General features: G+C 42.4%; 1 protein-coding gene across 17 annotated transcripts in view; it reads right to left on the bottom strand.

Moving 5' to 3' along the window:
* The window catches only part of LOC138785263 (E1A-binding protein p400-like), a 110,359-nt gene that overhangs the window by 28,057 nt on the left and 67,743 nt on the right, over positions 1-14,559 (bottom strand). For all 17 annotated transcript variants that reach the window (XM_069961019.1, XM_069961023.1, XM_069961018.1 and 14 more), the window contains 9 exons: positions 14,134-14,277; positions 13,894-14,043; positions 12,816-12,899; positions 10,945-11,076; positions 9,693-9,737; positions 7,651-7,804; positions 6,263-6,504; positions 5,051-5,224; positions 2,436-2,483 (listed from right to left, as the gene is read on the bottom strand). In XM_069961019.1, coding sequence (XP_069817120.1) covers positions 2,436-2,483; positions 5,051-5,224; positions 6,263-6,504; positions 7,651-7,804; positions 9,693-9,737; positions 10,945-11,076; positions 12,816-12,899; positions 13,894-14,043; positions 14,134-14,277 — 1,173 coding nt within the window. The remainder of the gene's footprint in view (positions 1-2,435; positions 2,484-5,050; positions 5,225-6,262; positions 6,505-7,650; positions 7,805-9,692; positions 9,738-10,944; positions 11,077-12,815; positions 12,900-13,893; positions 14,044-14,133; positions 14,278-14,559) is intronic.

Genomic DNA, 14,559 nt, shown 5'->3' with positions numbered 1-14,559 from the left:
TAATCAATTAAGATTTATTCACACAATATGATACAGAAATGCAACGTTTGAACCATACTACAGGTCTTTATCAAGCATGAGAGGTACAGAAATGCAACGTTTCAACCATAACATGGGTCTTTATTAAATACAATAAAGACCTGTGCTATGGTTGAAATGTCGCATTTCTGCACCTCATGCTTCATAAAGACCTGTAGTATGGTCAAAATGTAGCATTTCTGTATGAGATCAAGTGAATAAAGCTTCATTACGGATGCTGCAGGACTCCTCTGTTATTCTTTTAAAGAACAGCTGCTGTTTTCAATGAAAACAGTGGCTGTTCTTTTCAGCCTATGTGTCACTGCATTGAAATCAATGCATTGCTGTTCGTTCTATGCACATGCCACACTGACAACGGCCATTGTTAGGGGCGGCTGTGCAAAAAATGACTGTTTAATTAAAGTCCGGCAAAATTTTTTTTTTTTTTTTTAAAAGAATTGTACTGAGCCCCAAAAGTTATACAAATCCCCAATATGCACTTATTACAGGAAATGCACATAAAATGATTTTTTGTCCCTGCACTTACTACTGCATCAAGGCTTCACTTCCTGGATAACATGGTGATGTCACTTCCTGGATAACACGGTGATGTCACTTCCTGGATAAAATGGTGATGTCACGCCCCGACTCCCAGAGCTGTGCGGGCTGTGGCTGCTGGAGAGGATGATAGCAGGGGGATGCTCATTGTCCCCCTAGTGCCCTGTGTCCCCCTGCCATCATCCTCTCCAGCAGCCACAGCCCGGGGAGTGGGGTCGTGACATCACCATGTTACTCAGGAAGTGACATCACCATGTTATCCAGGAAGTGACATCACCATTTTATCCAGGAAGTGACATCACCATGTTGTCCGGGAAGTGACATCACCATGTTATCCAGGAAGTGAAGCCTTGATGCAGTAGGAAGTGCAGGGAAAAAAACACTTTATAAGCTTTTACCGTTATAAGTGTATATTGGTAATTTGTATAACATTTAGGGGGCAATACAATTTTTAAATAAAAATTTTCGCATGACTTCTCCTTTAATAACGGGCACAGTGTCAGTTATTAAACTTCCGTCTGCTCATCCGTGGTGTGTATGAAAAACCAATACTTAAATCAACGCAGGAACATTCAAACATCGGCCGTTGTTATACTATGTGTAAACATAGCCTTAACATGCTGAAGATTTGAAAATCTGTCTAAACTTTCCACTGTGTTTAGATGAGATTTCACAAACCCCATCATCCACTGTGTTAGCCCTGTAATCGGCTGCAGATTTAATGTCCGCATCTGTCCAATGTGCGTTCACACAATTATAAAACTATATCATGGTTTTTATGATATGTAATGTGAATGGAGAGCCGTTTACTCCCTGACACCAGTAAGTCTATTGTTCTCAATATCCAACTTAACATGATTGCTATGGGAAATTTTCTTATTACTACTTTACATTACCGTAAATTATAATGATAATGTAGCCACCAGTTGTGCATAGAATTTATAGCATTGCACAATAATCTCATCCCCCCATCCCCCCACCCCCCAGACAATAGCAGCTGCTCTTACACAAACTTATTTTTCCTGTTATAATATGAGGCTGTGCCACAATATTGAAGCTCGGCAAAATGAGCTGCTAGATTTCCTATCAATAATTCATCTCATACTGATATAATTGAACAAAATTCATTCCCTCTGAAATATGTACAACAGCCGATGTTATTTTCCCCCCATAAATTAAATTTAAGTAGAAGTTAGCGATATTTCTAATTTAATCCCTGACAACGGTGGGCAAGCCGTAATTGGAAAATGATTGGAATTTATCACTACTCAATGAGAAGGGGGGAACCTTGTGTACTGGAGAGTAATCTGCTTCCAGCAGAATTATTATGGTGTGTCGAGGGTTTAAACATGTCGAAAGTTCATCTGACATCTTCTGCATTACAATGACTGGATGCCACTGTGGTTAAGAAAACATTTAAAGGGAACCTGTCACCCCCCCGTGCCGGGGTGACAGGCTCCCGACCCCCCGTTAGAGACCCCTATACTTACCTCATCCCGCCGGGTCCCGCTTCTGGAGGTGGTCGGGTCCCGGAGATCTCAGCCGCTGCAGCCCGGCGCGCGCGCTGACAGATGAGTCCAACGCTCATAGAGAATGACGGAGCGCTGGACTCTCCTGTCATTCTCTATGGGTGTTGGACTCATCTCTCAGCGCGCGCGCCGGGCTGCAGCGGCTGAGATCTCCGGGACCCGACCACCTCCAGAAGCGGGACCCGGCGGGATTAGGTAAGTATAGGGGTCTCTAACGGGGGGTCGGGAGCCTGTCACCCCGGTACGGGGGGTGACAGGTTCCCTTTAAAGTAATGACATTATAAAATGCAGATGTAGTAAAAAAAAAAAAAATATATAACGGGCACAAACCTTGTATATGCTCTTAGTTTTCTTCTTAGGGTTGGCTTCAAACATGAGCTGGAAAAAAAAACAGGGACACCGGATCAATATAATTCATATATAGGATTACTTAAAACTATAACAACAAGTCTGAAGGTCAATATATCCAATCTGTATGTACGGTGTATCCTGTCCTGTCCAGTACAAAATAATCTTACCATCACAAATTGAAAATAGTCCATTAAAGGGGTAGTCCAAAATTTAAAGTGTCACTGTCGTTTTTTGTTGTTTTTTTTGCAGAAATCAATAGTACAGGCAATTTTAAGACACTTTGTAATTGGGTTTATTAGTAGAAAAAAAGCATTTTTATAATGAAAAAGCAGTTTGAAGCTCTCCCCCCTGTCTTCATGGCTCTCTTATGGAGAGGGGAGGGGTGGAGGGAGATGAGGCACAAAAACAGGACAACAAAGAGTTAATTTACAGCTACATCACCGGGCTATCTCCTCTGAAGTCAGCACTGACCTCTCTGACCTCTGAATACCAGCTTTCACACAGCTCCCATTGTGTAATCCTTTGTTCTCTGCTGGTGACTAATCTCCCTCCTCCCCCCTCCATAGGTTACACAGGGCTCAACTGATGTAAAAGAGTCGAGATCTCCTGATAATGAGCAGTGAATGAGAGAGAGGAGGGAGGTGGGGGGGCTGGGAAAAGTCTTTTTGAATGCAGATAATGGAAGATTTGCCTGATAAACCCAATTACAAAATTTCTTAAAATTTCCTGTACTATTGATTTCTGCAAAAAATAAAAAAAATAAAAAGACGACAGTGACACGTTAAAAAAAAAAAAAAACACAGGATAGGCTATCAATAGTTGATGGTGGGGTGCGGTCAACTGTTCAGCATCTGCACTACAGTGAGAATAGAGCCTGAAGGAATTGGCTCTGTTCCCTGTATAGCGGCAGTGCTGCATTATTGCAGCCTCGGCTCCAACTGAAGTCAATAGGAGTCGAGGCTGCAGTGCACCAGCATAGCCGCTACACAGGGAACAGAGCCAACTCCTTCAGGCTCTATTCTCACTATAGTGCAGATGCTGAACAGCTGATTGGTGGGGTGTTGGGTGTTCTAGAGAGCAGAGCTGATGGGCAGGTCTCCAACTAAGGATGTACATATAATGGTAAAGTCTTTAGGTTGTCAACAGGAAATCTTGGTGTAGTGGCAGCCGTGCAATGCTTCACTGGGAAAATAGATACGCAGAACCGCTCTGCTCTTTGCAGGAGGGGAAACTCCATAAGATTTGTGAATAAAATGTATTATGGTTTTCAGTACACTGACTCTGTGTTTTGCCCTGTGAATATCTAACCAGAGCCATGATACCGGATTCATTCTGCGTAGAGCAATCGGTGTTGGAGCTAGTGGTCCGATACAGCAATGGAGCTGAGCTGTCTACCTTATTTGTTTACATAAGAGTCCGACAAAACAGCTGATTGGTTGAATAATGTTGAATTATCCCCCCTTTAATTCCATACATGTTATTATCTTTTCAGTCTCCTTCCCCCAGTTCTGAGCTGTTGCTTTGTGCCTAAGACACTGAAAACTGTGTGTGAGCTGTTCTCTCCATCTCTGCTCCCTCCTCCTCCCTCCCTTCTGCGACGGCTCGTGTAAACAGTGTCCCTGCCTGGTTGATTCTGAATTGTAATAACTGGAGGATTAATCTGAGGTCAAATTGCTGATGACCTCATTGTGATAAACCTTCCTGGCAACACAGAGTGCAGAGACAGATGGCCAGGGAGGCTGTTTACATGAGCAGTCTCGGAAGGGAGGGGAGAGAAGGGGGAGACGAAGAGTTTTCTGCTGAACACACAGTTTTCAGTGTGTTCAGCAGAAAGCAGCAGCTCAGAACTGCAGAACTGGGGGAAGAAGAATGAAAAGGTAATGACATTTATGAAATGAATTGTTAGTCTCCAGGAGGAGGGGGGTGGATTCAGTATGTATTGTTTAAAAGGTTGTCCAGCGAAAATATTTTTCTTTTAAATCAACTGGTGTCAGAAAGTTATACAGATTTGTAATTTACTTCTATAAAAAATTCTCTAGTCTTCCCACACTTATCAGCTGCTGTATGTCATGTAGGAAATGTTTAATTTTCAGTCTGACACAGTGCTCTCTGCTGACATCTCTGGCTGAGACAGGAGCTGTCCATGGGGATTCATAGAAAAACAAGACAGAGTTCCTGTCTCGGCCAGAGATGTCAGCAGAGAGCACTGTGTCAGATTGAAAATAAAAAAATTCCTGCAGGACATACAGCAGCTAATAAGTATGGGAAGACTTGAGATTTTTTACTAGAAGTAAATTACAAATCTGTATAACTTTCTGATATCAGTTGATGTGAAAGAAAAAGATTTTCGCTGGACAACCCCTTTAACTTAACTCTCCAGTAGGTGGCCCAACCCCTCTGACTCTCCAGTAGGTGGCCCAACCCCTCTAACTCTCCAGTAGGTGGCCCAACCCCTCTGACTCTCCAGTAGGTGGCCCAACCCCTCTGACTCTCCAGTAGGTGGCCCAACCCCTCTAACTCTCCAGTAGGTGGCCCAAGAGCATCCCTATTACATAAATGGATACCAAAGTACTAGAAAATAAATCCCTTCTCACCTTTCCTTCTTCTCTTGGGATGATGACATTTTCATACCGACTGCGGCACTGTTTAGAAGATCGATAAATTCTGCTGCATGAGTTCACCACGTCGCTGACTAGATCCCAGTTTGGTGTGTGAGCTGGTGATACCACTGTAAGATTTAGGGGGAGCTCCAGGAGATGTTTAACAGCCTGAGAAAGTACAGTAATGTCAGTATCATGAATTCATCTATTATAGTCGGCACTATCACAGTAATCAGATGGGATACCACCGATTAGCAGCCACATTTGATTGGTTATTAGCCGCAGTTCTAAGCACAGCCATATGTATAGACAAGCACTACTGTCCTTCATTAGGCCTCATTCACACGTCCACAAAATTTGCCTGCAACTACAGACAAATTTGCTTTCTACATTTTTGGCTGATACACCAAAAAAAACAAACAAACAAAAAAATGTCCTAGAGTGGATAGTAACTGCAGCACTAACACACCAATAGAAGCCTATGGGATCCGTATTTTTTGTGGACATTATGGACATTGCCTCTATGATGTCTGCACAAATATACCGACGTGTGACTGAAGCCTTGTTGTCAACTGGTGGAGGTCTGAGGGCCACCAAATCACCCCAAAAGCGACCATGGGTTTTCTTTCCCCCTGAACACGTTTTTACTTATTTACACAAGAAAATAATCAAAATAAAGAATAAATATCAAAATGATGTAAATGACTGCAAAACTCCAAGTAAACAAAACAGAAGAGGTGGCACTCACCAGTTTTCAGTTGCCATTGGCAACTGAAAACTAGTGAGTGCAACCTCTTCTATTTTTCTATTTTGTTTACTTGGATTACTTGGCTTGATCGTATTGGAAGTGTGCACCCCAGGCCAGTGCTGTAATAGTGTGAACCAGGTTATATTAGCCCACAACCAGCACACGGAATCTATGGACGAAGGTGGTGCCAGGTGAATAGACTCTTTTTGTGAATAATGACTGCAAAACTATGTGTGTACATTTCTAGGCTATATACAGTATGATAGTTTGTCCAGGTTACAGACATAACCTTACTGGATGTTCAAAGGGCTGGACACTTCGATATGCATCATGGGAAAGCCATACGTTTTATATTGTGGTGTTCTGATAATGTTTCCATATTATGAATAAAGTATGGATGTACACACTAGTAAAATTACACTAAAGTCTATCCCCCCAATGGGCTAGTGTTTACGCACCTGCAGCAAGGCCCAGTCTTCACTGATCAACCATTCTGGATTGTCGGGTCCCGTTTCAGTTGCTGGTTTAACCAGGGTCGGCAGTGGTTTGGCAAACTGGGTTTGCTGCTTGAGGAGGATGTTCTTCTTTTGTTCTTTGCCTTCTCTCTTCACTTTCAGCATACCAGGGGTCGCTCTATCAAATAAGGATCGAGGAGGAACCACTGATTCTCCATGCCTCTGTTTCTTCTTCCGACCTGCGGCTAAGCATATACAGAACATATAAATATTCCTCCTTTGTTACAGAAACCGCTACCAAGTAAAAGGCATTGTAGATATTATGCACATTCCTATGCAGTAACATTAGGCTGCGGAGAACTCATCTCACTGACCAAGACTGCAGTATTTGTTTGCAGGTCTGCGAGAGCTCCATATATTTTTACCATTGCCGCTAAAGTTCAGGGTCAGAGAGAGAGAACTCCTTTAATAGTCATCAAAATATGACATTTATATATAGAGATATTTAAGGCTTATTATGAACAGGTTCTTCCTTTACTTATCAGCTGCTGTATGTCCTGCAGAAAGGGTTGTATTCTTTCGAGTCTGACACAGTGCTCTCTGCTGCCACCTCTGTCAATGTCAGGAACTGTCCAGAGCAGGAGAGGTTTTCTATGGGGATTTTCTTCTGCTCTGGATAGTTCCTGACATGGACAGAGGTGGCAGCAGAGAGCACTGTGTCAGACTGGAAAGAATACACCTGCAGGACATACAGCAGCTGATTAATACTTGACATTTTTAAATAGAGGTAAATTACAAATCTGTACAATTTTCAGACACTAGTGGAGATTGGAAGCAGTTGGAAGCTCTCACCCTGTCTTCATTGTTCTCTATGGAGAGGGGAGGGTGGAGGGAGATGAGGCACCAAAACAGGACAACAAAGAGTTAATTTACAGTTACATCACAGGCTATCTCCTCTGAAGTCAGCACTGACCTCTCTGACCTCTGAATAGGGGCTCCCTGCTGTGTAATCCTTTGTTCTCTGCTGCCGTCTAATCTCCCTCCTCCCCCCTCCCCTCTCCATGGAACAGACAGGGTCCATCTGATGTAATACATTGAGATTTCCTGATAATGAACAGTGGATGAGAGAGGAGGGAGGGGGGGAATCTGGGGAAAGTCTTTTTGAATGCAGATAATGGCATATTTGCCTAATAAACCCAATAACAAAGTTTCTTAAAATCGCCTGGACTATTGATTTATGCAAAGAAAAAAAAAAGAAATTAACAACAGTGACACTTTAAGGTTATTTGTATAATGGTGGCATATCCCTTTGAATACTAGCCTATATATACACATATGATCGTACATTAATGATGAATATTACATTGGTTATACAGTTATCACAAACCAACCTGCAGGATCTGCCTTATGTCTCTTGTGCTCTTTCCTCACATAGACTGGTGGCAGCTTAGACTCTGGGATAGGGTTGGTATCATACATCAGACACATAACAGAGTCAATATAAATGTCATTCTCATCTTGTGGGGGAGTGGGTGGTGTCCAGATCTGAACAAGGAATGGCACAAAACAGTTAAACGTACATTGTACAGTGCTGTAAAATTACATATTACAAAATACATATTAGTAAGATGTTATCTTGCTATCTTGATGTTATCTGGCCATCTTGCTATTAGCTCCTTAAAATTATAACTACCTGGGTAGTGGGTCGGGACGTTCTCTGTATATGGCGACGGTTGAAAAGAGACACACAATGGATGGGGGCCACACTGAGTAAGGCTATGTTCACACAACGCCCGTGATTATTACGAAAATATACGTTACCTTGCTGTCTAAGGGATCCCTATCGGCGCCGCAAACAACTGACATGTCAGTTTTCTGCGGCTGCTATTCATTGAATAGGGGCTGCAGAAAACCCTGTCAGTGCACACTGTGGAGCGAGCGGATCCGGCCGCTTGCTCCATAGTGAGCAGTGGAGAGTTCCGATGCGGGCGTGCACGTAAGCGCCCGCATCAGAACTTTGCGGGGCTAGAGATAATCCGTCCGGGACTGCAGTAGGAGGCCAGGATGATCATTGCAGAGATTGGCCGTTCTGTGACCTGACCGGGTCACGATACGGCCAGTCTCTTACTAAGTGTGCACATAGCCTAAGGCTGCATTCACAAGTTCCGTGAATATGGTCCGTGCACTAAAGATGTGAAACTGTTTAAATCTTTGCGGTACTGTACTGACACAGCCTTGGGGCTGTGTCAGTACAGTACTGCAAAGATTTAAATAGTTGCGGTGCTCCCGGCATCTTAATGATACTGTCCATGATGCAGGGAGGGCAATGAATCTGGTCCGTAGCACATCTTCTGTGCATTGACCATATTCACAGAACATGTGAATGTGACCTAAGAAGCAGAGACATGTGTTTCTGCAATTGATATTGTACGATGTGTTGTTTTGGGGGAGGCTCTAACATACAGATGTTTAAGGAATTAGGGGCAGGAGTAAATGAAGCCTTAGACAAGCATGTATGCCGTAGATTCCTGACTTATTTTAAGGGATGTTTTGAATACGAGAAAAGGTCACAGTACATGTGCAATGCATAGCCAGATGACCCCAAAAGAAGTATCTCTATGATCAGCTAAGTCCTAAATAATAAATGGAGGAATAAAGACTCTTTATATTATGCGGACAGGTGAATGTATGTGTGAAAATACTAAGGGGGGCAATCCCCTCCGATAAATACAGGATGTTATGGATACATGTTCAAACAGACACTGAGATAACAAATGAATACACACATCACTCTAAGATTACAATGATTCTCTATACAAAGTATAGGAGATACGGCCCCCACCATCTAGGTGTAATGAAAGCAGATGGTCACTCACAGCCCCTCCTCCTGATGAAGAAGAGACAGCCCCCGATGAAGCAGCACTGGGATGGATCCACAGCAGACCAAGTAATACTTTGATGTGTGTGAACAAATTAGAGTGATGTCTCGCTGTGATTGGTATTATTTTCATAATTATTCATGGTTTATTGTTACCATGACTACAGCTTATCTTATTCTAACATAAAGTCACTAACTTCTATATTTTAGCAAGTCATCCCAGGTTGGCAGGCGCCCAGCCGGCATCTTATTGCGCACTTAGATAGTCACACTTGGAAATGTAAGCACAATAAAGTCTGCAACTCAGTCCATAATTGTAGGGATTTCCTTTACAGTGAGTGTAGCTAGATAAGCTCAATCCTAGCCACACATTGTTCTGCCTAAACCAGGGATATACAGCTGATAGCAATATATTTAAATGGCCGCACTAACAATACAGAGATTGTTTGTGTGGCCCGGCTGCAGTGTAAAGGCAATGCATCTCACTGATTGGTGCTCGTTTGTGCCTGCAGATGGCAAAGATCGGGTCATGTTTTAGGACCCTAAGACACTTACCGGCATCACCTCGGTCTGCCCCTCTGGATTGTCATAGATAAATTCCTGGTAGAAACAAAAACTTATTAATGACTTGTTTTCTCAGCTCTATCTTTTGCTTATGCTGCTGCCTGAGCAAACCACACCTATATCACCTTACAGATCAACAGACTATTGGTTGAACATGACATACCATTATTTAAAGGGGTACTCCGGGCAAAAACAAAAAATACAGTGCAAGCAGGGGGTTAGAGAAACATAATAAAGAATGTATACTTACTGGTCACCGTGCCCCCGCAGCACCGCATCCGCACTCCCTGACCCCCGCCAGCATCCTCTTGCAACTTCACGACCTGGCTGATGGACACTGCTGCAGTCATTTCCCCAAGGTCGTAGCAGGAAGCCAGGAGAAAATGAAATGTGGCGGGGGGGCCAGGAGCCAGTCCTCCACTGCAGGGGTATGGGGGCTGGGAAGTATACATTCCTTTTTATATTTCCCAAACCCCTACCTGCACCGTATTTTTTGTTTTTGCCATTGTAGCCCTTTCTTTGTTACATACAGTAGGGCAGAGTTAATATTGAAAATACTAAAATCACACCAAAACATGCTGTGAGCCACATTTATTATTTTATTAGACATTTTCTGCTGGAGTTTGTTAAACACGCATGCGTCTGCTCCAAAATGGCAGCAGAATTCTGGCACAGATTAGCCACCTAATAGGTGGAAACTTAGGGTGGTATTACACGGAACGATTATCGTTCGAAAAATCGTTAAATCGTTCGGATTTGAACAATAATCATTTAGTGTAATAGCAGACAACGATTAAACGACCAACGAGAAATCGTTGGTCGTTTAATAGATTTTTTTTATTTAGAAGTTTTATCGTTGATCATTTGCAAATCGATCCCATGTAATAAGGAGTCGTTCGGTCTTTCGCAGTAACAGCAAACGCAGTGGCGATGTCAGGAGAACGCAATAACGATCATAAGTAACGATCATTGTTGCGTGTAATTGGGTGAACGATTTCAGGTGGTTTGCCATAGCGGTCGTTTGAGTTCATTTATCGTCAAAAAATCGCTTCATGTAACAGTACCCTTAGAAAAACAAAGACTGAACACATGTGCCAAATTTATCAAAACAGCCTGAGCCATTGTAAGAAATCTGGTGAATATTTACATTGTCTAGTCTAGGAAATCTGCCCCAATGTGTTATAGTAACTTCATATGGAGAGGTGTGAGATGCTCATAGACACAAAGTATGTTGTGGCTCTACCTTGTTGTAGGCGTCTTCTCTAGTGTAGGTCAGTAGTTCTTCATCTGCTTCTTCCCAGGCCATTTTCTCTTCCCATTTCTTGTCCTCTTTTATCCTCTGCACCTCCCATTTTTTCTTTGACATGTTTAGATCCTTTTGAAAAAAGAACAAGTTAAAGGGGTTATCACATCTCAGCCCTTTTCAGGTTGGCCCAGCTGCGTTCCGCTCTCACTTTCGGGTTTGGCGCGGGAGGATAGAGAATGGGAAGCAGCGATGCTCGTGAATAATTATTATAGTCCAGCACTGTGCAATCATTAGTTTTCTACACTACTTTGGCAGTAAATACCTGTACAGAGTGGCCATTGCCCGTGCTCCTGGCTGCTCATAACTATGTATTAGGAGATGAACCCGCCTGCTTAGAAGCACATTGCATTATATTCTATGGCTCTCGGTCTCAGTGCTATGGAGATAGAGGCGCCATCTCCTAATGCATTGTTGTTATGTGCAGCTAGGAGTGCGAGTAATGGCTGCTCCATACACATATTTATACACTGAACTGGAAATTTGTCCGTTGTTACAACGGCCGTGATTTCTGATGTACTTTTGTTGTGCTGCAGGCTGAGGGAATCCCGTCCAGAGTGTATACACATGGTATACATTCCGCCGGGATCCCTAGCGGCGCCGCGAGAAACTGACATGTCAGCCTGTCACCCTGTCAGTGCACACAATGGAGCAAGTGGCTCAGGCCATGCGCACCATTGTGTGCAGTGGAGAGTTCTGATGCGGGCGCGCATGAATGCGCTCGCGTCAGAACTCAGCAGCGCTAAAGATCATCTGCAGTACCGCCCGGGATGATCTTTTCTGAGACCGGTCGTTCCGTGACCAGCCCGGTCACAGAATGGCCGATCTCATACCAACTGTGAACATAGCCCAATAATACAGTCACACATGATACATAATACGATGCAATACAATCACACATGATACATAATACAGTACAATAATACAGTCACACATGATACATAATACGATACAATACAATCACACATGATACATAATACAGTACAATAATACAGTCACACATGATGCGTAATTCAGTACAATAATACAGTCACACATGATACATAATACAGTACAATAATACAGTCACACGATGCATAATACGATACAATACAATCACACATGATACATAATACAGTACAATAATACAGTCACACATGATGCATAATACAGTACAATAATACAGTCACACATGATACATAATACAATAATACAGTCACACATGATGCATAATACAGTACAATAATACAGTCACACATGATGCGTAATACAGTACAATAATACAGTCACACATGATACATAATACAGTACAATAATACAGTCACACATGATGCATAATACGATACAATACAATCACACATGATACATAATACAGTACAATAATACAGTCACACATGATGCATAATACAGTACAATAATACAGTCACACATGATACATAATACAGTACAATAATACAGTCACACATGATGCATAATACAGTACAATAATACAGTCACACATGATACATAATACAATAATACAGTCACACGTGATACATCATACGATAATACAGTCACATGATAAATAATACAGTCACACATGATACATAATACAGTACAATAATACAGTCACACATGATACATAATACAATAATACAGTCACACGTGATACATCATACAATAATACAGTCACATGATAAATAATACAGTCACACATGATACATAATACAGTACAATAATACAGTCACACATGATACATAATACAGTACAATAAGTCACAAATGACCCAATTTACTGTTAATAACTGTCATGAAACAGGTAACTTGTAACCGTCCATTTGTCCATATACCAACCTCTGTTTTCTCTGGCTTTTCTGCAGCAATAGATGTATAAAATTCCTCCAGGTAGTTCAAGGCATATTTCTCAATGGGGGTGAGCTGGAAGACACAGCGGGGGTCATGTTTAATGATCGTACACACGCGCACACCTACATACACATATCCTCTTATGTCCAGCTAATTTAGTTACAAAATCTTTTTTCTTTTAAAATAAATAGAATTATTTATCACTTATATTGAATATTAAGGAAGATACAGGTGCCGACACTGTCTGAATACTGCTCAAACAGTGGCTGTGTGCTGGAGTCGGATAAGGGGCTTAAGAAGGTGCACTGATCAATGGCCGCAGTGCTCAGTGCTTAGTAAGACTTGACAAAGCGCTGAGGCACGAAACAGTTGTCTGCTACACGCTCCCGCACCCTGGTCACCGCTCCCTCCCTGTGATATCTGAATAAACGCACAAAGAGATCATTTCATTCGGTGAGTGCTTGGACTTTTTCTACCTATACACATATTTATCATTTATATTGTTCTGTTCAGGTGATATGGAGATAACCCCTAAATAACAATGCCTCAGAGCATGGCAAACTAGTCCTCTCCATTATGTGTATGTGCTCAATAGTCCTGGATATTCATGAGCACATGCACACTGCTGATTGGCAGTTATCAATGCTGTCTATATATACTGTATATAGGCAGGCAGCTGTCAATCAGCATTTAGAGGTGGAGGAAGTGAGGCAGCCCTAAGACGATTCTGATTTGAGGCACCATAAACCTAGTGACAGATTCCCTTTAATAGATGGGGGCATAGCCTAATGGCCCACAGCGCAAGAGAATCAAACTATAACATATCCCCAAAAAATGACAAGTTTCAAATCTTACAAAATAGGGGCTCAGCAAGCCTAGCGGCGCCAAGCAGGTGATGTATGCTTCGGGCCGGGGCTGCGGGTGGCGGGGAATTAAAGGGGCCGGGTTACATAGTGAAATGAAAATTCCGCTGCAGATATATAACCCCATAGATCTTCACACTACATGGATCCGCAGCGGATCCGGGACGTGTGAAGCTACCCTAACTATGTATTCTGTATCTTACCTGCTCCACCACTGCAGCCAACTCCTTCAGTTTGGAAGTCTCCTCGGTACTGCTCCCCGTTTCTTCCACCTTAAGGTCTTGTTCTTCTTTCGTCTCAGGCGCAGACAACTCCATGTCTATTTCAGCCCCATGTTCGATGCTCTTCAAAGCCTTTATATTTATACGGAAATGGGTAACATTTTATTATCTGCGTAATAACACATCATGGATAATTCAGGTAGTATTGTGCTTCCTTCTTACCTCTATAAATGGTTTAGCAAATTTGGTAGCTATGGTCTCTGCTGGAGGTGGCTCTTGAGAAAGCATTACAAATTCCTCTGCCTTCTCTCCAAATCCTGAATCTTCCAGAGGCGAATAAAGCTCAAATAACTCATGAATGGTTTGCTGGAAGGAGAGAAATCAATCTTTGTCACATACAGCGGCACATAGTTCTAGACACTAGGAAGGAGGAATTAGAGGCTCTAATGTCTTTTCACACAGAATAATGAGTACTTTACCAAACAGTGCAGCTTTTTTTTTTTTTTTTTTTTAGATCTGAAGATAACCATGTTAAAAAGTAAAAAGAACGTGGTCCAAGATGCTACCTCAAACAAGCATTATCAGGCTATGTTCACACTACGAAAGATCCGCAGACATCACAGCCTTTGTTACAGTGGCCATGATTTC

Source organism: Dendropsophus ebraccatus, chromosome 3 (genome assembly GCF_027789765.1).
Source record: "Dendropsophus ebraccatus isolate aDenEbr1 chromosome 3, aDenEbr1.pat, whole genome shotgun sequence".
NCBI lineage: Eukaryota > Metazoa > Chordata > Amphibia > Anura > Hylidae > Dendropsophus > Dendropsophus ebraccatus.
This window is presented reverse-complemented; position numbering and strand designations above follow the sequence as displayed.